Raw genomic sequence first — 26,258 nt, 5'->3', positions numbered from 1 at the left:
GCGTATTCAGAAATTTTTCTAGGGGCTTACATTTTTTCTAAGGGGGCTCACCATCCATAGGATCCCAAAAACTTCCTAAAAACCCATAGATTTCAATGAAACGCCTTTGACTAGTCTATACCATACCCCCCGCCCACCCTGTAATCATAGAGGTAAATGTAATTGTATTCTTTGTATATACTCAGATAGCATGTAAGTGGTAAATAAGGTGAAAGGGTACGCTTTTCAGACGATACTATTCTCTACATTCTTGCGTAAGTAACCACTTGCGCATTAGGCATTTTTCTACGTCTTTAGCCATTAGGTCTACGTCTAGGGAGGATTAGGATTAGGGAAAGGGTAAGGGTTTAATCGAGGTAGGATTAGGAAATAACTTTATAAATCAAATCCAACATTTTCAGATAAAAAACTGTATTTATAAAGGTCGTTAAATTAAATGAATAATGCCAAGTTTGAAATTCAAAATGGCCGAACTGAAAAGAGAAATCCGTCGTCTCAATCTTTTCCATAGACAGGAATAAAACAGACAAGACAGACAAGACAGACAAGACAGACAAGACAGACAAGACAGACAAGACAGACAAGACAGACAAGACAGACAAGACAGACAAGACAGACAAGACAGACAAGACATACAAGACAGACAAGACAGACAAGACAGACAAGACAGACAAGACAGACAAGACAGACAAGACAGACAAGACAGACAAGACAGACAAAAAAATGTCTGTTTATCAGTTTGAGGAAGATGATGGCTTCTGGCTTCTTATTCAAAGGTAGCAAAAATATTAAAAAATTTATAATTAATCTTTTTGTTTCTGACCTATTGGCTTACGTAAATAAAAAAAAATAAGATAAAAGAGTTCACAGATTTTCCAGTTTTCATTTGCGGAATTCGAAAATTTGAAAAAATCTAAATTATTATAAGGTTATTGGCCGGCAATAAACTTTCGTGGCCGTTGAGTCATAAGAATTGCCATTGCAATAAAAAATAGATCTAATATGGCCTATAGGCCTGATCGGTTCCGCTGTTTTGTCGTTTATTGGAAACAAACAAACAGTCAAGCAAAATGAAATATTAAGAAAAATTGGAAAATAATTTTTAAATACTCTGGCAAAAAAAACATCTTTTATTTTTGTTCAGGGATAAGATGACCCGTGTTGAGGGAGCTCCCTGTATTCCTGACTCTCTAGCCTACAATATGAATCAGGAACAATATATTTATAGGTTAGTACCTAGAAAAATATATCAATAATTCCATTATCTTAAGCATGTTTTTTTTCCTTAGGATTTTTGGAAGAATAATCGAATCTGGAACTATCAAGGATGGAGACAGCTTTCTGGATATTTTGTAGTATTATTATTATTATTATTATTATTACTATTATTATTATTATTATTATTATTATTACTATTACTATAATTATTATTTAGATGTATGTCTGCTGTTCAAGAGTTCTACAGAAAGATCCCCCGGGTACATGCTCTAGACATTGCGTTCTGTCTTTGCAAGTAAGTTTTCGATTTCCCCTCTCTGTAAAAATATAAATAAATCCCTTTTATCAATTAAAAAAACATTAAAAAGAAGCAAATATTTAAAAGAAATGTACTTCAAAGTTTTCACAAAAAAATAATGATAAAAATTCGGTGGAATTTTAAAGTGTCCTATTTAATATTAGTATTTAAAAAAATATTCTGATGTTTTGAAAAAATTATAACTATCAAATTTTGTAAAAATTGTTTAAATATCAAAAAATATTACTCCGAAACTTTTGATAAAAGTTTTATCTAGAAAAAGACACAAAAAATCCGGTTTACATGTTTTCTTTTATTATCCCCGAGTAGTACCCTTTCCAGTATCCAAAAAAAAGAAAAAATATATTGTTCCAAAAAACTTAAAATTTTAACCCTTTTTTTTGACCATTTTACGGATTGTTGACAACGCTTTATGACTACTTTGGCTGCTACCTCTGTTTAACCTAATGCACTGTTTAAATATGATGTTTTAAACAAAAAAAAATCTTCAACGAAATAGCAATTTGTTTTACGTTACCCTAATTAGAAAGCGTGCCTAGCAAATTTTTCAATTTTTTTTTCTTGAGAAATATTATCTTAAAAAATAGTTGTTTCCTGGAAAACATAAAAAAAAATGCTAAGAAAAATTTTGTCTGCATTGTTTTAGTAAAATCATTTACTTGAATAAAAAGTTCTGAGTATTTTAAAGAAAGATGTCTGCATTGAAAACATTTAATTCTGCAGTTTATTTGCTCCTAGGCACTTTACTATACATGTGAGCTCAGCTGTTATGAATAATCAGTTCAACTTCCAGTAAGCGGCTCAACTCATTAACTAACAATATACCATAGAGTCTAAATTCTCATTCAGGGATTTTTTCTTTGACATTTTTATAATTTATACAATTATCCACTTGAGCACTCCTTATATACTATCATACACTTAAACACCCCTGAAATACTGATATACACTTAAACACCCCTGAAATACCGTTATCCACTTCACAACATCCCTGACATCTCGGTTTTTATCAATTTAAAACTGATTTTTAAAATTAGACCCTTTGTCCCCTTAATGAGACAATTTAGACAATGTCACCGTGTGATTTTTATCCAGGAAATATTAAAGGGAGTGTTCTTGAAAAATGAAAGAGTAAAGGTTGAAATAAAATTGAATCGATATCGTTCTTCCCAAATAGATTATTAAGTACTAGAATCTGTTTGGTTTATCCTATATACTCCCTTTTATTCTTCGGGGACACTTGCTTTTAATAGTTTTAGATTTGCTACTAACCTTAAAATTGTTACTTAGCCTTGAGAAATTCTTTATCATAAATAAACCATTTAACAAGTTTGATTTTCCATGTTTCTAACGTTTTAAAGTATGTACATAAGGGTAAACTGAAGGTAGAAAGGAAGGTTAAGTGTGAAAGGTGTCCAGGAAGAGGGGGAGGTTAAGTGTGAAAGGTGTAAGATAGAATTATATTAGTAGTAAAGGATTGACTAGGTTTGACTGGTGTATCTAGTATTAAACTATAATTACTCCCTATAGTACTCAACTCAACTCAATCAATTATAAGTAAAGAACATGGCTGCATGCAACTAAATCATTGGAATCCACCAATCTACATTGATTGGAACATTTTTAAACTTTATAGCCATTTTGGATTGATATACGGGGCCCTAAACACCCCATTTACTTAAAGGGACTGAAAGCTTAATTTCAAGGGTGAGAAGGAGCTATGACTGAATCAAAAATATACCTTTGTAACCTTCATCTGATCAATAATGTGGAAGATATTGCCGGTTTTCTAGATTTTGAATGTGTTAATTCTGATAATTTCTTTACATTTTCTATATGTATATGAGTAACTCCTTTATGGAGAAGCCACAATTGAAAAAAATTCAAAGTTATAAACATGGATATCTATTCCATACTTGATTCATCAGTTGTAATTATATGCTACTAATCCAATTATGTTTGCGGTGAAAATTGACCTGAATAATCATTAATTGAGATCCTTGTTAAACATAGTTTGTTGAGTGAAAGCTGACAAACATAAATATTCCTAGCTCAGCACCATCTGTTGGTTGTTTTAGGAAACAGAATGATGATCAATGTTTCCGCGCCCAGTCCCTGCTGCATCCTGTGTGCGCGCAGACCCCGGCCAGCTGGTCTGGTAGAGAAGAAGACCTTCCACTTTGCCACGACCTTTCAAACTCATGCAAGTAAGATCGTTTTCTCCAGATATAGGGGGTTTTATTAAACATGGACCTCAAAAGACGAGTTAAAGATTTTCGCTCATTTCCGATAATTAGCTTTGAGCTTTTTAAAATGTTGTTTATAATATTTGTGTCTGAAAGGTTTATAAAGATCTAAAGAATTATCTATCATGTATCAAATATTGTACAAACATTTCAACATCGTCCATACAGTTCTGATCAGAAGAGGTAAAATCAGAGATATTAAAATAAGGCCTAAAACTTACAAAAATTACATCTCTTTTTCCTTATTATTTATTTCTGAATATGCAATAAAAGTTTCAGAAAAGTGTTTTAGGAATGGATAGATTTGGGAACTATTTGGTCAAATATTTGGTATTAAATTACTAGACCACACTGTACTGCACTATAGATACGTTTAATGAAATATTGAATCAAACTTTACCATCTATTGAAATACAACATGCATTAATTGATTTAAATTATGTTTGCATCAAATCGATAAGTTGTCTAGTTGTATAATGTTCCAGTGCAAAGTTAACCTAATATGGAGTGTTAGATAGTTCTCTTAACTAATTGAACATTAAGGTTAATTTAAACTGAATGCTCGTTATAGTATTCAAAAAGGAACCACAAAACCTTTAATATATACTACAGTGGTTACCACAAACCTTTAATATATACTACAGTGGTTACCACAAAACCTTTGATATATACTACAGTGGTTACCACAAAACCTTTAATATTTACTACAGTGGTTACCAAAAACATTTAATATTTACTACAGTGATTGCCACAAAACCTTTAATATTTACTACAGTGAATACCACAAAACATTTAATATTTACTACAGTGGTTACCACAAACCTTTAATATATTTACTACAGTGGTTACCACAAAACATTTAATATTTACTACTGTGGTTAACAAAAAACATTCAATATTTGCTACAGTGGTTGCCACAAAACATTTAACATTTACTACAGTGGTTACCAAAAAACATTTAATATTTACTACAGTGTTTACCACAAACCTTTGATATTTACTACAGTGGTTACCACAAACCTTGAATATTTACTACAGTGGTTACCACAAAACATTTAATATTTACTACAGTGGTTACCACAAAACATTTAATATTTACTACAGTGGTTGCCACAAAACATTTAATATTTACTACAGTGGTTACCACAAAACAGTGGAAATATGGTCTTCTCCATACTTTTTTAATTATAAAATGAGGAATAAAATGGCAGGCTAGTCGATTCCTAAGAATGTTCCTTTCTGCACCTGACTTAAAGAATCTCAACCATCTAAAATAGTACATTTAAAACTCTTTCAAACTTTTTACAGGAGTTCTTCTGGGTGTGGAAGCAGACTTTTACGATATGAGCAGGCCTGCGCAGTAGACGCAAAAACGAAAACTTGCGCAGGGCCTTATGAAGGTTGCAGAAACGCAATGCTGGACATTTTAGGTAAGAGATATGAAAAATGTTGTAAATGTTGAAACCACAAGTAAATTGCTTGATATATACTAGTTGTTATGTTTATTATTCATCAATCAACATATTAGACACTTGCTCCGCGGGAACCAAGCTTTGGCTGGAAACTAGGTTTAACTTTATTTTTAATCAACCCAATCGAATAATTAAAGAAAAATGTAAAAATTGAATTTTGTTCTGTCTTATTGAGTTATGATTCTTGTTTTACAAGAAACACGTACATGTGTCTCACCCTGCCACACATTGTGGCAGAAAACGCGTTGGATGAAGAACATCCTGCGCACAGAAGACGGGCTGGTACCAGTAAATACTAGACCACTATCCTTGTATTGGTTCGGATTATGCAAAGATTGAACTCATGATGATATTTAGGGACTGAGCTTCGAACTAACTGTGGATGTGGAGGTCCTCTGGATTTTAGAAAACTTTTTGATTGCATTGGTTACCAGCGCTTACTGTGGATGAATCCGTGTATAGGTAATCCTTGATTATAATCCTTGAATAGATTATCCTTGAATAGATAATCCTTGATTAGATAATCCTTGAATAGGTAATCCTTCATCTCCATGTATATGTAATCTTAGATTCTAATCCTTGATTTAATCCTTAATTATAAACCTTGTATAGGTAACTTTTGATTATAATCCTTGAAAAGGTAATCTTTGTAAAGATAATCCTTGATTATAATCCTTGTATTGGTAATCCTTGATTACAATCCTTAAATAGCTAATCCTTAATTCTAATCATTGCATCTATGTAATCCTTGTATAGGTAATCCATGGTTTTAATCCTTGCATAGGTATTCCTTTTATAATCCTTGTATAGATAATCCTTAATTTCATTCCTTGCATAATTGATCCTCCATTACAATCCTTGTATAGTTAATCCTTGATTATAATCCTTGATTAAGATCATTGTAATGGTAATCCTTAATTATAATCAATTCATAAAAAATCTTCGCATAGATAATCCTTGTGTAAGTAATTTCAATTCTATAATTATACTCATAATATTATTCTTTATTTTAACCCTGGAATTGTAAATATTGATGGCCGTATCGTTTTTTGAATAGGTTTTAAACGTTTTTTTGTTACTATTTAGTAGTGATGGGTAATAGACATATTTGTTTACAGAAACTTGTTGTGATTTTAGACTTTTAAAAGGTTTTTATACTTTATGACAATATCACGCACATCTGCCCCTTTAGTAAAAGTAAATTTAACCTATACGACGCATAAAGTCTGACCGCGTCAACCTTGTTGCACCGGCTAGTCCTGTCCACAGAGCTAGGTACAGTATAAACTGTCACCGGAAAGGTTGACCCGGCTCGGAAATTTAAATGTACAACGGCTGCCCGTGATATGAGAAGGTTCCAACATTTTAAAACTTTATTCTGTAGAAGTTTGCTTGTATCAAACATGCAAATTATGTTACCCTAGATGAACATATCAGGCAAAAACTAACCCCAAAACCGGATGAAATTAAAACAATAGTTTTTCGGTTCGTGTTTGCCTAATATGTTCATATAGGATAACAAATTTGCATATTTGATAAAGCAAACTTCTACAGAATACAATTTCAAATCATTGGACCTCCTTTTCAGATTGTCGTAAAACCTTTTAAAAGTTTCTGTAACACGAATCTAGCTATTGCCCATCCCTACTTTCAAGACGCAAGACTATAATTGCATTTGTTAATCTTATGTATCTTGTATATCGCATAAGTTTCCTAAGCTATTTTATTGCACAAAATTTGACTTTGACTTATACAAAAGGCAATTTTCAAAATTAAAAGCAATAAATAAAATAATTTTGATAAATCTTTTTGTAAGTTTAATATCGGAGTACAATTTTTCCCAACATAATGAAAGCAAACTTAGAGAGAATTTTTGACCCTAATTGATTCCCATCCCTAATTGCAAATTGTTGTAAAGAATATTTGAACCTCTAAATAAATCACAATCTTGTATATAGAGTCCAGTTTACAAACTTTACAGTTTATTGTCCTATGTCCAATGTCCATACATGCCTCAAAGCCATTATTTATAATTTTTTTTCTATTTATCTATCTATCTATCTATCTTTCTAGTGGATGCTCAGAAGGACTACCATCTCCGGATAGGAAACACTGAAGGACCAGGTCCCGAGGAGTCCTGGAGCCCCCAGCCTGGTCCTATGTACACTGAACCACCCTACAGACCTGGTCCTATGTACACTGAACCACCCTACAGACCTCCTCCTCATCCGCCTCAAACTCCAGCACTCCCACTCGACACACCCAGACCCTTTATCCCGTATATAACCACAACTTCCACACCCTACAAGGCTCCACCCACTAAAAGACCACCACAGACACGCCCCCCAGGTAATTTTTTTCAACTATTTAGTTTTGTAAAGCTTGCATTGACGAACGACATTTTTTCGGATTTGAGTCTATACGCTTTCCTTTTCTGGCAAAATACCAATAATTTGTATTGAACCCGTTTTAAAACTGTCGGGGGGTGCCACCAACAATTTGTATTGAATCCCCTTGAAAACTGTCGGGGGGTGCCACCAACAATTTGTATTGAATCCCCTTGAAATATTGAACCAGTTTGAAAACTGTCGGGTGGGCCACCAACAAGTATTTAAAAGTTTCTGAGAAAAACATATCCATGCGAAATTTTTTAACTTTCCCTTTTATTTAAAAAAAAAGTATATTCGTCTTATATTTACTAATTTAATGATAAACTTTACAATGGAAAATAACTTAAAGACTCTAAATTCAAATTTAATCCAACTTTTTTCAAAAATTGTTATTTTTACGCTAAGACCCGATCGAAGTTACAGAATTAACTGAAGTTGTAACAGAGATTGTTACCACAACTGAGATGGTAACACAAGGTATACAGCGCTAGGATGATTTTTTTCGACGTTCACCTTCTTTCTTCAGAGTTATTTTCAAAATTTTAGGGAAAAAGACTTTTTCCGATACTGTTTCTTTCCCCCCAAGAGGCGCCCCTTTCAAACAAAAAACAATATATTTACAAAGTAAAAACAATCTCCCCCTCACCCACAAAAATCATCTTTATTGTTGCAAAAAAAATCATTTGCTTTCCAAAGATAAAATTCATAAAATATTTCTTAAGAACTCGTAGAGAAAAAAAACGTGCCATTAGAAATATCCCCCCCTCCCTATTTTCTTTATACCCCCCTCCTCTTTTCGTAAAAAAAGAAGATGCTCGGAGAATATTAGAAACGGCTTCACCGCACCTTGCAGCAGAGTACTTATCAAATATACACCCTGTAGTTAAAAATAGAAAATTGCAAGGGGAGTTTCGGACCATGGAGGGAGGGGGGGCGGAGGTGAGCGCTATTTTAAGTGACCCGGTCAATGCAAAGATAGCAAAGTCGGATTAACAACGACACCCATCCTTGAATAGAAATGTTAGAAGATACAGGTATAAAGAGACGGTTTCAAAGATACGGTTACAAAGATATGGTTTCAAAGATACGGTTACAAAGATACTGTTACAAAGATATGGTTACAAAGATACGGTTACAAAGATACGGTTACAAAGATACGGTTACGAAGATACGGTTACAAAGATACGGTTACGAAGATACGGTTACAAAGATACGGTTACAAAGCTACAGTTAATTATGAAGATAAAGTTACAAAGATACGGTTACGCAAAATACTGTACAAAGATATGGTTACAAAGATACGGTTACAAAGATACGGTTACAAAGATATGGTTTTAAAGACACGGTTACAAAGATACGGTTACGAAGATACGGTTACAAAGATACGGTTACAAAGATACGGTTACAAAGATACAGTTAATTATGAAGATAAATGGTTTTAAAGACACGGTTACAAAGATACGGTTACGAAGATACGGTTACAAAGATACGGTTACAAAGATACGGTTACAAAGATACAGTTAATTATGAAGATAAAGTTACAAAGATACGGTTACGCAAAATACTGTACAAATATATGGTTACAAAGATACGGTTACGAAGATACAGTTAAGAAGATACGGTTATGAAGATATATGGTTACGAAGATATACAGTTACGAAGATACGGTTACGAAGATACAGTTACGAAGATACGGTTACGAAGATACAGTTACGAAGATACGGTTACGCAAAATATTGTTATGAAGATATGGTTACAAAGATACGGTTACAAAGATACGGTTACAAAAGATACGGTTACGAAGATACGGTTACCAAGATAGGTTACCAAGATACGATTACAAAGATACGGTTACAAAGACACGGTTCCAAAGATACAATTATGAAGATACAGTCACAAAGATACGGTTCGAAGATAAGGTTTTCTGACTTGAAAAGTGTTTAATTCTGTGAGTTTCTACATTGTTTCTGATATGGAAGAAATTGTAAGTCACCTTTGTAGAGAAACCACAAATGAAAATAAATAGTTTAAAGAAATCAAAAACAATCAAACTTTATAGGCAAAAACCATTTTTCACAATTTCACAAAACCAACAACTGGGCAATATTCAGTGGTTTAAGGCGCAACTTTAGACACTCGTATCGACATGTTTCGAAAAAATTGAAAAATCGACCTCCATTAGTGATTGTTGATTTTTAAAAGGGCTTGCGCTGACCCATTTTTCAAAGAATAAAAAAATTTTATAATGTTTTATTGTAAGTTTAATTGAACAATTTTTGCTGCGTGTCCCAGGGTTAATCAGACAAAGCTGTTAAGGGTACTGTCGTAAATCGGGCATTGCCATCAAGGCCTAGGTGGTCACTTAAACATTACTCTAACAGTTTCTTCATTTAACTAAAACTTGATTTAAGTAAAAATCTGAATTTAATTTTCTATGGATTTTTCAGAATCTAAATCTAAATCATTTTTAAACGTTTTTTTGTTGTGTGGGGGGGGGGTGGGGAGGGGATGTACTGTACAAATGTAAACAAACAGAGCAAAGTAAACAAATAAAAACAATGCACCAATTATAACGAGAAACAATTTTAGAATCAAAATTTTACATTTTGTCATTTTTTTAAATTGTTTCTCTATCTTGCACACATTTTACAAAAAAAAATGTATTTTAAACCTTTCCTAGAAATTAATTATACCTAAAAAGTAAAACTAAACACTAAATTCTTTATTTAATTTCCTTGCTAAATGTTAAAAGTACATCTTTTTACACAAACAGAAAACAAATCAGTTTACAATTATTTTTTTAGACCAGGCACATTTTTTGTTTAATTATGCACCATGAAAAAAAATATAGTCCAAACTTTGTTAATTAAAAAAGAGTTTGCTCCCCTTTCTGAAAATATACGTACTTTCCCATTTGTTTCAATTGGAACACTAGTAAGCCAACTAAAGGTGTTGAAAAGAATGATTATTTTTTTTTTAAATTTGCAACTAAGAATAAACAAAAATTGACATGAAATTCATGAATTTTAAAAACCTCTTTTTTTCTGTCAAAAATGGTTGTTTTCTCGGAAAGTATCATTCTGAAAGATTCTTAGTTACGATTTTTGAGGAAAAATATTAGCTTAACTGTATTCCAAATCTAAAACATTTGGGTATTTTAAACATATATTTTCAAGTTACTGAACAATTCCTTTATATAACACGCTTTTGAATTAAAAAGTGCTGGACTATGTTAAAAATGTTCCCATTACGTTCTGTTCCTGTGAAAAAATTTGTAAAAACTAAAATAAAAATAAAATTTTGACTCTTCCTCAACCTAAGGCATCTAGTAAATCTATAAAACAAGTTTTCTTTCTTACTCCTATCCCCCTCTAATGTTTAAACTTGTTATGAGTATGCTTTTGTATTTTTCAATATTTTTTTGTGTATCAAAATAAGCAAAACCAAGGTTTTTTAGATAATCATAAAAAATCAGAATTAATTCCTAAGGTGTATATTATAAAGACATATAATTATGATGTAGTCTATTAACGTTATTTTTCAATTTTTTCCTCATGTAACGGTGTGTAGTATACTTAACAATTAGGTACATATTATGCCCTATGATTCAATAAGATTTGCTGTGACGCAAAATTTTTAATGCGCGTACAGTGTAGTATATAGAGAACCTGAAAACAGTGGAATAAAAGACGACATGAGAACAATAGTTAAATGTTGTTATAAAGCAAATGGTTTCTCTTGTAAACTATTCAATCACTTATTGAGTGAAATAGGTCTATTTACACTGAACAATTGCTGTGTCTTTTGTTCATAAAACTATTTAAAGTATAAAAGTCGTCTTCCTATTTCAGAGTTTGATGATTCTCACTGTGTTACATATTGTACTGTATTCACGTTATTTCATGTTCACTTAAGAACTAAAAGTACATATCTAAAATTAGCATGAATTAATATTGTACTGCATATTTAAATCACAATGCAACATATAGATCTGAAGGTCGGATTTAATAAATAGCGAGAAGTAGCTTATCTCGTTAGGGCTAAAGTGACAACCAGAAAATTCTTGGAATAGGAAAACGGCTTTCAGACTCAAGTTATGACTTATAAAATGGTCAATAAACACAAGACTCAGAAATAGTGTAGTAAATAGACCCATTTCTCTGAATAAGTGATTTTATTACTTACAAAAAACTATTTGTATATTGAAATAACATCAAATACACTTAAGTAGGTTTTAATGTCGTCTTTCTATTCCACAGTTTTCTAGGTCTCATTGTATTTAAACTTCTTCTCGTTATTATTTAAACCAGACATCGTTTATATCTTTATTTTTATTTAGTATAATTGATCAACATCAGCAAAGATTAGTTTTTAATAAGATATTTGTTGTTGTAGTGTATACCAGGCCACCACCCCCAACACCATTCGGACCAACTATACAGCCAACCTGGCCTCAACCTCCCACACTTACAACAAGGTAAAAGATATATATAGGTTTCTAAACATTTTGTAATATTGTACACAGTATTTTCTTTGATTTGTTTAATTATAGAAATCAAAAATATATATAAGCAACAGTTTAAATCTGAAAGTGCTACGTTACTGAAAAAGGGTGCAAAACGCCTTGTAATATAATTAATGTATTTATAAAAGTCAGAAAGATTTGAGAATTTGAGAGAAAAATTCTGTAGATCTGTAGAACTGTCGAACTGTAGAACTATAGAACTGTAGAACTGTTGAACTTTAGAACTATAGAACTGTAGAACTGTAGAACTGTAGAACTGTAGAACTGTAGAACTGTAGAACTGTAGAATTGTCGAACTGAAGAATACAAAATATTGGAAAAAGTTTAGTCAGAATGGTGATCCAATTATCAAAGACAGGAAAGTAGTAGTAGGACAGGAAACCATGAAGTGAGGACAGGGAACCATGAAGTGAGGATAAGAAAGCAGGAAATGAGGACAAGAAACCAGGAAGAGAGGATAGGAAACAAGGAAGTGAGGATAGAAAAGCAGGAAGTGAGGACAGGAAACTAGGAAGTGAAGACAGAAAACCAGGAAGTGAGGACAGGAAACCAGGCAGTGAGGACAGGAAACCAGGCAGTAAGAACAGGAAACCAGGAAATGAGGACAGGAAACCAGGAAGTGAGGACAGGAAACCAGGAAGTGAAGTTCGAAAATCAAGTATTAAATGCAATTTTTGTTTTCATGAAAAGTTTATGTTAATATAAATAAAGTATAGAAGTATTTACATGAAAACATATTGATATTTATTAAATAGAACCCAGCCCTGTGCTTAATGTTTGTGTATCAGTATAAATGATACAATATGTAAAAAAAGAAAAAAGAATAAAAGAATACAAAAATAATATCATAACTTTTATACAAGTGTTTACCAGACACTGGTATCAGATATTTATAGATTTATGAGATACCAGACTTAGATATTCATAGATTTCTGAGATACCAGACTCATATATTTACCAGAACTAGTGGAAAGTGTGAAGTAGTGTAACAAGCCATATAAAGTTTAAATATTTCTTTCTCTTTAACAATTTGACCTCAGATAAGGTTTGTTGCAATTCGAGCAAAATCATACAAATTTCAGAAGGTACAGTTGTGAATTGGCATGCAACTATTTTGAAATAAGGAGTGCAGTCCCTTTAAGGAGACTTAAATCCCTTTTAGGAGACTTAAATCAAGTTGTGTCCTTGAAGAAAAGTGTCAACTCCTGTGTTCTTTTTTAGAAGAGTTTTCCGTCGAACCACTCCAAGACCATTCCAAGAACAGGAGAATGTTGGAGAAGGAGGAGGAGGGGGAGGTGGGGGAGGTGGAGGGAGAAGACCAACAGCTAAAATATCTACATCTACAACAACTACAACTACAACACTGCCCCCAAGTAAGTTAACTAAACACAAAAACCTCCATATTTTTATTTTGGAAGAAATGTATAAAATTGCTTTAAATATTCGGAAAGCATGACAAATCACTTTCAGAGGACAAAGTCAACAGTTCACTTATATAAATGCTTCTTTTTTAATCTTACAACAAAAACAAAGAACACATCAATGAAAAGTATACACAATGCATGTGCTTAAAGAGAGAGTTTGCATTTCAAACTAAATTAAAAAGATTGATATGATGTTAAATGGTTCTGTTTACACTGTAAAATCACTGTAAAGTCATAACTTGAGTCTAAAAGTAATAATAAAGACTCATATAAAATGATTTACTAAAATTGTTTGAACTAAAAACTTTCTCTTTAAAAATATCATTTTATCCTTCCCTGTAGCCTTTTTATTTACCCCACCCTGTTTAAACATAAAAAGAACACGAGTGGTGTCACATCTGTTTTAAACTTATTCTAAATTCTTTCAACCTGGATTCAGAGTCCAAAACTAAAGAACGAAAAATTCTGACTTAAATGTTAAGTTTCAGCTTAAATGCTTTTTCTGATTTATTTAAACCTGAATTTTAAGTTACAGCTTAAATATTTACCTCGTCCATTTCTGCAAGATAAATTGCCAACCCGAAAATACCCGTTTTAAATTTTGCGATATTTTAATGCATAAAAATAATTTAATCTTACGTTAAAGATTATCCATTTTATCACGTAATCTGGAATAATACATAAATCGTGTATTTTTAACGAAATATATTTTGTTATTATTGGCGCTGCAGTTCTGTGAAGAAATTGAAATTACGAAACAGCTTGTGTTGCATAATTCCTGTCGATCCGTAATCTCTATAATTCCCGTAATCTGATTGGTCCATATTGTACACGGGAAATATTTAATTTCCCTTCAGAGTTAAATTTAGAATTTAAGTATCAACTCATCATTTTTCAGAACTTTTAAGCTATGACTTAAATTTCGCGCATTCTTTGCTTTTAGACTCAGGAATTTTTAAAAAAAATGTGTTTTACTAATGTTTTACTTTTTTGCACAAAAGGGCGGGTTGGTAAGTAGCCAACGTATTGTTGAGTCTAGTATAGTAGGTTTTTTTTTACAGGGTGCCTAATTGAAAACATATTGTTTTAAAGGGGTTTAAATAGTCGAAAAAAAACTTATAAATCGTCTTTGATCAATAAACTGGTATTCAAATTAGAAATTGTAATGAATTTAGAAAAATAAAATTTTGTTCGATCGTGGAGCACATTTTCGCAAATTGGATGCTATGCATTTGGAAGGAGCAAAGGTCTAAATTGTGTGGGATATTTTTGTCATTTATCAACCAGCTTTCATAATCAAAAACAGAGTGAAACGGACCAAATAATTGAAATCTAAGGAAGAGAAAGAAAAACTCTTATTAATTGGTCTTTTAATGGTATTCTGGGGGAGAAGGGAAGAACATTTTTTAGAATTTGTCCAGTCTTTTTAATGGCATAAAGGGGGGGGAGCGAATAGGAAAATTTTAGAGAGCTGGTACAACTTGTTTGGTATTCTAAACATGTTTTTTCACTTTTTGTAGATTCAGATAAATATTTTGATAATAATCAATTAGCTTGAAAAAACACCTAGATAAATAAAAATATTTAATTTACAATATTCTGTAGAGTTTCAGTGTAGGAAAGGTTTATATTTTTTTAAAGATACAATTTCAGTTTGTTATAGTGTGACAAACTGACTATATTTTTTATTTTGTTCCTTTGCAGTGTAAAGATTAATTTCTTTTGGTGGCTTTTTAGAAAAGTTAAGTGTCAAAACTGAAAATCTAGCCTTTTTTTACAATCTTGGCCTTAAATTCATTTTCAGTGTTATGCTTATAGATTCCAATAATTGGTTAGCTTGTAAATTCGATACAGGATACACGATACAGTATACAGGATACACGATACAGGATACACGATACAGGATCCAGGATCCTGGATACAGGATCCAGGATACAGGATACAGGATACTGAAAACAGGATGCAGGATACAGGATACAGGATACAGGATACAGGATACAGGATACAGGATACAGGATACAGGATACAGGATACAGGATACAGGATCCAGGATACAGGACACTGAACACAGGATACAGGATACAGGCTACAGATATTATTAAACAGGATACATGATTTAGGTTATTAATTAGTCCACCGTGCATGCTCTTAATACTTCTAAATATAGTTTTAATACTTATAATAGTTCCAATACTTTTAAATAGTTTTAATACTTCTAAATAGTTTTTAAATATTTTACTCAGTATAATAATTATAATTAGACTAAATAGATAGGAACTAAATTCTTGCAATTAATTATAATTTAATTTTGCAACCCGAAGTCGTAATTTAATATTTCAACCTATGAAGTATGCCAGGTCTAGTCCAGGTTTATGATGTCAAAGGTGAATACCATCACATTGCAAAGATATAGAGATTATAATATTTGAGTTTGTGGCAAAAACTCTATTCCTTTAATTGTAAATTATCTAGTGCAAAACTGAAAGATAAGAAGGAAACTATAAACTTGCCTCAAGCTCAAATTTTATTGTTACTTGCAAGGTCATCTTGAAGACGTTTACTAGGACTGTAGGTGTAATTTCAAATTACCTTCCGATTTACAATAGTTTTCAAATAATCCTTTGAATAACAAAGGATTATTCCCCCTTAATTACACCTTTGGCTTCCTGGGCAATAATTAAAAATTGTTTGAAGTATCAAAGGTTGCAAAGATAAAAGAATGATAAACTAAAGTTTGAAATATCAAAGGTTGTAAAGAAAAAAGAATGATAAACTAAAGTTTGAAATATCAAAGGTTGCAAAGATAAAAGAATGATAAACTAAAGTTTGAAATATCAAAGGTTGCAAAGATAAAGGAATGATAAACTAAAGTTTGAAATATCAAAGGTTGCAAAGATAAAAGAATGATAAACTAAAGTTTGAAATATCAAAGGTTGCAAAGATAAAGGAATGATAAACTAAAGTTTGAAATATCAAAGGTTGCAAAGATAAAGGAATGATAAACTAAAGTTTGAAACATCAACGGTTGCAAAGATAAACGAATGATAAACTAAAGTTTGAAATATCAAAGGTTGCAAAGATAAACGAATGATAAACTAAAGTTTGAAATATCAAAGGTTGCAAAGAAAAAGGAATGATAAACTAAAGTTTGACAGTAATTAGTTAATTTGCAGTGATTATTTTTAATTAAAAAAAATCCGGTATTTTAATTTTTGCAACACCTTTTGTTAAGTTAAGTTAAGTTAAGTTATTAAGTTTGTATCCAAAATTGTCATTTTACCTAACGAAGAAGTTTACTATTATGAAAGCGTAACATCTTAATTTTCCATTTGACAGTTTTGGAAAACAAATTTTTTGAAGATTATTTCTAAAAGCTATGAAGAGTTTTGACATTAAACAGATTCTGGATCAAATCATTACGAAGGAAATTGGAATATTTATTTACTTTTCTTGCGTACAGTAGTCACCAGAAAACAGTGGAAGGACATTTTGTCTTTAATCATTTAAAAATGACTTGTCAATAGAAATGTTAAAATTCTAAGAATTGTGGATACTTGTTCTCTTTTTGTTAATCTTAGGATTATTTTAATCTTTATATAGTTTGTATCCAGGAAAGTTTCGAAAATTCAACAAATCAGAGTGGTATTAGCAGAATTCCAAACAGCCAATCAGAAGCCGGAAAATATGAAATTGAGTGCGCTATTTAATGAGAAAACTCTCATTGGTTGGAAACCAATAGGGATATCCAAAAAGAGGGAATTTAGCTGAAATCAAAAGTGTCCACAATAGATATTAAGATTAAGCGATCTGTATTGAGGGTATCCAATTCTAAGGTTTTCAGCTCAGGGTCCATTTTCTGTTACAAATTACAATATATTTAGTGAAAATTCTAGACAAAGAGAGAAAAAAGGCATTCCTTCCACAGTTTTCTGGGTACCACCGTACCATTGCAGACGTGAGTAAATAATCAGAATATTGTTTTAAAGTTATAAACTTGTTTCTAGAATACTGTAAAGTCGAGGACCTAGAAGGAAGCAATGTTAAATATATAAGAGAGGGGTTTGAGAAAAGGGTAAGTGCACAGTTTTCTTTTATAAGGAAAAAAATCGGAAATTAAATTTTTTTAACATTCAACAAAAAAGATAGAAACTTTAAACTTGTAATACCAAAACAACGAAGGCCTTTTGTTTTTTGATTTAAAATTTATTATTTTAATTTTGCATTTGATAAATAATCTTTTTGCACAGTTTTACACCGAGGGAAAAGAAGGAAGTAATCTTTGCTCGTGCAAAAAATCCAACGGTGGCTCACAGCATTTTTGCACATACTTACAGGTAACACAACAACAACAACAACAACAACAAAAACAACAACAACAACAACAACAACAATAAATCTATCTAAAAGTATTTATTTCTAAAATCTAGATGGTTTTTTTAAACACTAACTTTAACGTTCTTTTCTGAATTTTTCCTTCTATTCTGAAAATATCAAATTTTTAAATTTATGTCAATTTTATTAAAAACTGGATTTATTAAGAATTTTGCAAACAACCTGCCATTTAACAACTTTTCAACTAAAGTCACAAGTCACTGTTTGAACTTTCATAAAATTTTAGAATTTTATAATCATAGTTAAAATTATCCCCATTATCTTTATATAATCATTATCATTAAATTATTATTATTATTTACAGGACATTACAAAACATATTTGCAAAATAATGCATTTTTGAAATTTAGAGCTAAGAAATGAAATTCTGGTACTTCAAATAAACCAAAGTTTTCAGTCACATTACATTCACAACTGAAGAATATTCATTTGTCGTACTGACAGTACTGTCCCGTTCTAGCCGTCTAATCAAGGTTATAATGCTAGGAAAGTTAATTGTAGTTGCGTATACTCTGCGTACATATTGAAGCCAGTACTCTCTGGGCGGAATTTGTAAACAAGAATAGATGCATCAGTGTTCGTTCAGTATCCGAGGAGGCTAAAAGCATTGAGTTTTCTAAAATTTTGATAATTCACATTTTCCTATGACTAGAATGTTTCATAGATTTTTCTTGTGAAAATGAATGCCATGCCAGGCTGTGACATCCGTCTTGTGTTTACTTTACCGCCCAGAGACAGTACGTGCAGTACAAAAGATGCATTCACCTCTGAAATAACTTTCCTTGCATTATAACCTTGTGTCCAATAGTTTCTATGTATACTGCACAATATGCACTAACTCTATTGAGTTTTTAATGTTCGGTTAGGGGGTTTAGATAGATAGATAGTCTTAGGAGAAACATTTTTTTTAAAGGGGCTGGAGGGGTTCACGGAACATTAATATGACAATACCAAAAAATGTTCATTATATTAATGTTATTGACTAAAAACTTGTCAGTTTATCAGTTATCTAACTGTACTATTTCTCTTCCTCGCCATCCATAAGAAATTCAGTTTTACATTTCCCAATTTAAAGTTGATTATAGAAACACCATTTTTATAGAGAAAATACAAAACAACAATCTTCTTCCAATCTTTTTATTTCAGATCTATTTGAAAATTGTCAAGTTAATGAATTGACTGAAAACATTTATACATCTCTTCCAAAAGACAAAAGCACAAACAAATTAGCAGATACAATTGCTCGAAACATGTTTGCTAGAAATGGAATTACTAGAAATTGAAGAGTGGTTATTTATGCTGTTGTGTTTAGTCGTTCCAGAGTCTCCGCCAGGTGTCTACCTCTACCTTGGATACAGTAGGATAGATGCTGAAATACTTAAACAAGGGAGGATGAAGTTAAATGATGAGGTTATTATTCACGTTTATTTTTAAAATCTCATTCATATCAAAATATAAGCAGGTAGGATGAATAATATAAGCAACCCAGGGTTAGTACTCTTTTATTGAGATTCATCCATTTGGTGTTGGACTAAAAATGTATTCTCCTAAAATATGGATTTTCGAACTTAACAAGGCACTTCTAAGCTGGTATTTTGATGAATGATGTTCTATGAAAAATGAATGATGAATTATAAATGATGAGTGTTGAATAATGAATGATGAATGATGAATGTTGAATGTTGAATGATGAATGATGAATGATGAATGATGAATGATGAATGATGAATAATGAATGATGAATGTTGAATGATGTATGATGAATGTTGAATGATGAATGATGAATGATGAATGATGAATGATAAATGATGAATGATGAATGAGAAATGATGAATGAGAAATGATGAATGATGAATGATGAATGATGAATGATGAATGATGAATGATGAATGATGAATGATGAATGATGAATGATGAATGATGAATGATAAATGATAAATGATTAGTGATAAATAATGAATGATGAATGATGAATGATGAATGATAAATGATAGATGATAAATGATGGATAAATGATGAATGATGAATGATGAATAATGAATGATGAATGATGAATGATGAATAATGAATGATGAATGATGAATAATGAATGATGAATGATAAATGATAGATGATGAATGATGAATGAAAATTAAGGTCCCTTTAACGGATGATGAGGAAGAGAATGAAGTTAAGAATACAATCCAACAAACAGTTTCACACTTTACCTCAAACACAAACAAGGTAATGTTATCAATATTTTCCACAAACTTAATTTTATCATATTTTTATCCTGCCAAAATTCTGCACTCTCAAAAAATATTTTTATCAAAACTGTTTCTTTTTACCATTTTTTCCCAATTTTCAACTGAAAAAAATGTTATTTGAAGAATGAAATAATGTCTTTTTTTCTGATTACAATAATTTTTTTATTTAGAGTGACTGTAGGATTCGTTTAGAAGGAAGGATTGGAGAGAACTACATTCTTAAGGTATAAATATAGGTCAAGGTCTATGTCGATGTTAAGGTCAAGGTCAAGTTCATGTTCATGGTTCAGGTCGAGATCTAGTTAAGGTCAAGGTCAAGGTTCAGGTCAAGTTCAAGGTCAATGCTAAGGTCAAGGTCAAGATCAAGGTTCAGGTCAAGTTCAAGGTCAATGCTATGCTCAAGGGCAAGGTCAAGGTCAAGGTCAAGGTCAAGGTCAAGAAAAAAGATTACGGTTACTGTTAAAGGGAGTGTTCGCGAAAAATTAAAGGGGGTATTGACTTAAGGCGATAAATAATCGCTTTTGATCGCTACTAATCTTACTTCTATCTGTTGCATCTATAAGGAGAAAACTGTTAAAAACGTCTCATACCGATGAACATAGATTCCTTACAAATTGAGAAAGTTGCAACATACAACTGGGATCGTAACAAAATCGATTTAATTCCAAATTTCAAAGCATTCAGAGATTACAACCTATAGTTATCGATTGTTTTTGACGCATTCATATATATAGTTGATATTTCATAATATTTTTTACTTTTTACGAGAGTTACTTTTGAAAACATTCCTGTTTCGAAGATTTTGATAATGTAGACGACATTTTTTTTATATTTTTCGGGAATGCACCAGTCATCATGTCATAAAAACAAGTTGTAAGCGAAAAAAATAATATCAACAAAAAATATTTGTTTGATATAATTTATTTTTTTACGATCCAAGTCGTATGTTCCAGCTTCCTCAATTTGTGCGGACGCTACGTTTTTAACAATTTTCTCCTTATAGACGCAACAGATAGAAGTAAGATTAGTAGCGATCAAAAGCTCTTATTTTTCGCCGTAAGCCTATACCCCCTTTCATTTTTCGCGAACACTCCCTTTAAGTTACAATCAATTTTAAGGTCAAGAATGGCCAACGAAGGTCAAGGTCAACGTTTAGGTTGAAAATGGCTTTAATTTAAGTGCCTGAGTGGTCTCTAAATAATATCTACTGAATAAGGTATTCATTACTTAATATTATACTGTATGAAGGCAACCCTGGATGAGTTTGATGAGTTTAGAATGAAAAAGAATATGTCCGACTACATGAAGTACAAGGAAAAGGTAATTGAGGGGATCTCATTTTTAGGAGACCTCAATTTAAAACATTAAAAACCCAATTCACAAAGGTGCCCTGCCTTTCATCGGATTTACAATGAGGAAGTATTGTTGCTATTTTGTCTTTTTCCTTTGTTTTCTCAAACTGCACAAATTTTATCAAGCTTCAGATTGAAAAATAGTCATTAGGTGACCCCATCCTTTTTGATCAAACAAACATTTAAAGCGTACCATGGGAATCGGACATGGCACTCTATAAATGTAGGGTTACTTGAATTTACGTTTATTATCCAATATGAGTGGAATAGTGATATAGCTTATAGATATGCAGATAATTACACAGTAATGTTACAATGTAATCAATTAAAGAGTGGTATAGTGATATAGCTTATAGATATACAGATAATTACCCAGTATAAATGTAATCAATTAAAGAGTGGTATAGTGATATAGGTTATAGATATGCAGATAATTACACAGTAATGTAATCAATTAAAGAGTGGTATAGTGATATAGCTTATAGATATACAGATAATTACCCAGTATAAATGTAATCAATTAAAGAGTGGTATTGTAGCAGGAAAGTGATGGATTGATCTTTCCTGCGATCATAAATAGTATTTTTTCCTTCTTTCCATCATTTCCAGTTTCTCCCCCCAACCCCTTCTTCCATCCCTCGTCAGATCTAACGGATTTATTCTTGTTTGTGTTTAAATTCTATAAATAACCAAAGCCACGCGGAGAAACCGTTATCCCAGAAACCCGGGGGCTGGTGGGTTAGCCGGCCAGCTCACGGGGAGACTAGGGTTAAATGCTAACCCGGGGTGGAGCGAAATCTGGGGAAAAAGAGTCAGTTGATCATCAGCTCCCTTAAACTGAGGTTCCCTTGAAGATTCCCCATCACTCTGAAACTGCTTAATTCATAATATCTTATTAGTATAGTATCAATCGTTTATTTTTTGTATCTTTGTAAATAATAAATTGTAAGAAAACCGACTCGTTGAATATTAATAATACAAGTGTTTGCATTGATTTATTTTCTTTCATATACAATAGTATAGTGATATAGCTTATAGATATGTAGATAATTACACAGTATATGTATTCGATTTCGGTAGGACTGAAGAACTTTTAATGCTAATTGAGGAAATTCTCTTTTCTAATATTTTAAAGGGACTGTAAGCGTAATTTCAAGTGACCCTCCATGCATGCATACATAACAATACCCGATTAACAACGGTTTCCTTTAAAACTTTGTCTGATTAAGTATGAGCTAGATAGATCCAATTTTTGTTTCTTTAAACTGTTCATATTCATTTGCTTTTTATTCTCATTTTAAACAATCAGCTTAAGCAACAACATTGATAAATTATTATGCAGTAGCTTAAAGATAAACGTACTAATTGAAATTATAGTCTGTGAATTCACCAAGTACAACTGCTGTATTTCAAAATAAATTATAATCGCATCTTGATTCAAACAATCGTCTTCCTATACCACAGTTGTTGTTTCCCACTGTATAATTTAATATTAATATTCTAATACATAGGATGAATGTTATGAGGCCCTGGAAAGTATAGCTAGCAAAGTTAATGCTAGAGACGCAGATATGCGATCACACATTATTCTCTCAATGTTTAAGGTAAAAAAATAGTTTAAAAAATTAAAAACAGCCAAACAAACCGACAAAACCAAAGCAAATCAGACAAAGCAAAAAGATACACAAAAAGGTTTATACAAAAAACCAGAAAAATACGGAGAAAAAAATCGATAAAAAAGGTAGGCCAAGGAGAGGTCGGTCTCCATCCTTGTATATATCCGTAACTTGTGTCTACTAGCAGGCCAAGCAGAGGTCGGTCTCCATCCTTGTATATATCCGTAACTTGTGATACTAGCAGGCCAAGGAGAGGTCAGGCCCTCTCCTTATATATATCCGTAACTAGCGATACTAGCAGGCCAAGGAGAGGTTAGGCCCTCTCCTTGTTAATATCGATGAATAAGATTAAAGCTAAATGTAAATATCTGCAGTATAGAGAGAATACACAGTGGAGATCCTTGGTCAAAATGGAATATAATTAATATATTATATATATTATATATATTTAGCTAAATTAGTTAATACTGCACTAGATCTAACACATTATACAGGCAACATATTTACAAACAGGGTGTCTCAAGAAACACCAATCATTATTTCTGCAGAAAGACACATGGTGTTTCAACATTTTGAAAATTTACAATTTTTACATTTTTTAGGTTGCCGAAGGAGAAGCAAATACACCTGATCCTCCTCCGAGCTCTAGTTCTTCTATTCATTCTTCTATTCAACCATTCATTTCATCCCTTATAGCTCTATTCATCCTTCATAGGTAGTATTCATTCTTCTATTCATTCATTTCATCCCTCATAGCTTTATTCATCCTTCATGGGTAGACTGTAGTATTCATTCTTCTATTCATTCATTTCATCCCTCATAGCTTTATTCATCCTTCTTGGGTAGTATTCATTCTTCTATTCATTCATTCATTTCATTTATAATATCTGTATTCATTCTTAACAAGTAATATATATTTATAATTTTCTTCATGCTTCCTTTTAAGCAATTACTATAATTATATACTTATTCTTTGTGTTTTTATTCCTTACATATTTAATCATAAATATTGTTTTTATTGTTTAAAATGATTCACATTTTATTTCATTCAACATCATACAGGGTTACCTGTAAAGGATGAGACTGTAAAGACGACCTGAAACTCAATAAATATGATTTAAAATTCGGTGATGTTGATATGACAATTCCAAGGTTATAAGTCTTCTACCAATCTTCAAAATGTAAGAAAACAGACAGTTTGAATTCCGTAAGTCGTCTCTTAAGTCGATCTCATCCTTTGTAGGTAACCCTTTAATAATCGTATTTTTAAGAACTTTTTCTATCTTTGTTACAATCCTTTTTTGTTTAGGATTACTGAATTGTGATATTGAAGACGAAAATAAATATGCAAAACACAGCCTCGATTATATAGATTAATATATTGTTCTATAATAATTTGTTATGAAATTGTTATTGAATAGTTAAAACATCACGTGATAAAGAAAGGAACTGTGTAACAGACCTACAGGTTCAAAGTGAAACTTTAAACAAGGTCATAAAGTACATTAGGTACACCAAGTTCATTAAGTACATCAAGTACACTTAATGAGCTAATTTCCCCGTATAAAATATGATCATGTGAAACACCGGTGAAAACTCCTGAACTATTACGAAATAAGACATTTTTGTTATAATCTACTTAAAGATTTTGTTACCATTCATCTGTTAATATAATCCTTCTATTGTACAGTACTGTACAGTATGTACAGTTTTTTTTTTATCCATGTGCACTTTGTAAAACAGATGCATAGACTGTTATTTCAGTACTGTCACTGTCAAACCTTTGAGATCATTTTTATTCCGAAATCTTCCGTATCTGAGGAATCTGAGAAGGATTGGTTTTCCAAAAATCGTTTTTTACATGATTTTATGACAATCATAATAATAATATAAAACACTTTACAAAACCTAGAAATCCCGCTCAATTATCCCTGTATTTTACATCAGTTATTCTCAACATTTTATATTTGGAAAACTTTAAACTTTTCTCTCTAAATTAATTTTCCCAATTCAGAAAAGTTTTAATTTTTAACCTATTAAATTTGTTTTCTAAAATTGTTCTGTGCTCTTTACTTATGCGCTACATATTTCTCTTGCTATTAAATACTTTTTTTACAGTCGTTATCGTTTTAATAAAATGTCTATGACCAATTTCCATAAGAGGAAGATCAGTTCTGAAATATTGGATTTTAAAAGTCAAAATCAATGGAATTGAAGAAAAAATTACTTAAATTTGTGCATAATTAGGAAATCAAATTAGAAAATTTTATTATTTGAAGTTAGAGAATGTTTCAACCATGATAGATCACATCTTAACACCCTAGGAAAATCCTTCACCCCAACACCTTCAAATCAACAAAAATCTCTTTCAATAATATTTTGACTTAGCTTATCCTCGAGACTAATAAATTCAAACTTGTAACTAACTGTAGAAATTATTAGATTATTAAAATCATGAAATTAAGATTTTCATATTTTTGATCTTTCTCGTTTTTCATCTTTATCCTCTTAATTAGACTTATAATTGATAAAGCGATTAATTAAATTAAAATTTAATAATTAATTGAATGTCTGAAAGAACTTATAAAAAATTGTTAAGGTCAAATTTTAAGTTAAACCTTTGCCTTGAATTTGCATCTACATGAATTAATTTTTAAATAGCGTTTTTGTCTATTAAAAACATAGTTTGAAATTATTGTATATATTCTTTTCCTTAAAAATCATAAATTTGAAACTTGTTAATTTTAACATAATAATGAAGATGTTGAAAAATAAGAGTTTTATGTCCATTTATATTTATTCAAAGATTTTATTGTATTTGTTATTGTTCAATTTTTAGAAACCTAGTAAAACCTTTCGGCTGTTTTTTTTAATCTATAGACTCCTGATGGTGAGAAGGGAGAGTGATTTTTTTTCAAATTCTTTCTATTAACTTCATTGGTTTGCTTAAATACAGCTCAAAAAACCTTCCTAGCATAATGATTCTGATGTCATTTCTCTCTCAAATTTTAGTTTTTAAACAAAAATAGATTTTTTGAAAATATGATTAAAAGAAAAT

The 26,258-nt window shown here is 31.3% G+C and overlaps 2 protein-coding genes across 2 annotated transcripts; both read left to right on the top strand.

The window, feature by feature from the left end:
• Window positions 1-1,435: 1,435 nt before the first annotated feature.
• Window positions 1,436-19,352, top strand: LOC111702073 (uncharacterized; the record flags this gene model as incomplete). The annotated part of the gene is given in 12 exon segments (XM_023473636.1): window positions 1,436-1,513; window positions 2,276-2,329; window positions 3,616-3,744; window positions 5,092-5,213; window positions 5,613-5,717; window positions 7,329-7,604; window positions 8,051-8,122; window positions 12,041-12,122; window positions 13,392-13,543; window positions 17,599-17,666; window positions 17,842-17,928; window positions 19,299-19,352. Coding segments are annotated over 12 exon segments (1,279 nt in total), but the record flags the coding sequence as incomplete, so codon positions are not given.
• LOC111702097 (uncharacterized) lies at window positions 19,303-24,535 on the top strand. Its single transcript, XM_023473665.1, has 7 exons — window positions 19,303-19,396; window positions 20,123-20,209; window positions 20,403-20,456; window positions 21,481-21,552; window positions 23,096-23,188; window positions 23,803-23,915; window positions 24,510-24,535. Exons 1-7 carry the CDS (start codon window positions 19,379-19,381, stop codon window positions 24,523-24,525), a joined length of 453 nt encoding a protein of 150 aa, XP_023329433.1. The 5' UTR covers window positions 19,303-19,378; the 3' UTR covers window positions 24,526-24,535.
• The last annotated feature ends 1,723 nt before the right edge of the window (window positions 24,536-26,258 follow it).

This window comes from Eurytemora carolleeae, unplaced genomic scaffold (assembly GCF_000591075.1).
Source record: "Eurytemora carolleeae unplaced genomic scaffold, Eaff_2.0 scaffold53, whole genome shotgun sequence".
NCBI lineage: Eukaryota > Metazoa > Arthropoda > Copepoda > Calanoida > Temoridae > Eurytemora > Eurytemora carolleeae.
The sequence above is the reverse complement of the archived record's forward strand: the minus strand, read 5'-3'. Positions and strand labels throughout refer to the sequence as shown.

Coding starts and splice junctions, on each gene's coding strand:
- LOC111702097 (XM_023473665.1), top strand. Junction 21,553..23,095: donor ACATGAAGTACAAGGAAAAG/GTAATTGAGGGG, acceptor TCTAATACATAG/GATGAATGTTATGAGGCCCT. Junction 23,189..23,802: donor TTATTCTCTCAATGTTTAAG/GTAAAAAAATAG, acceptor TACATTTTTTAG/GTTGCCGAAGGAGAAGCAAA.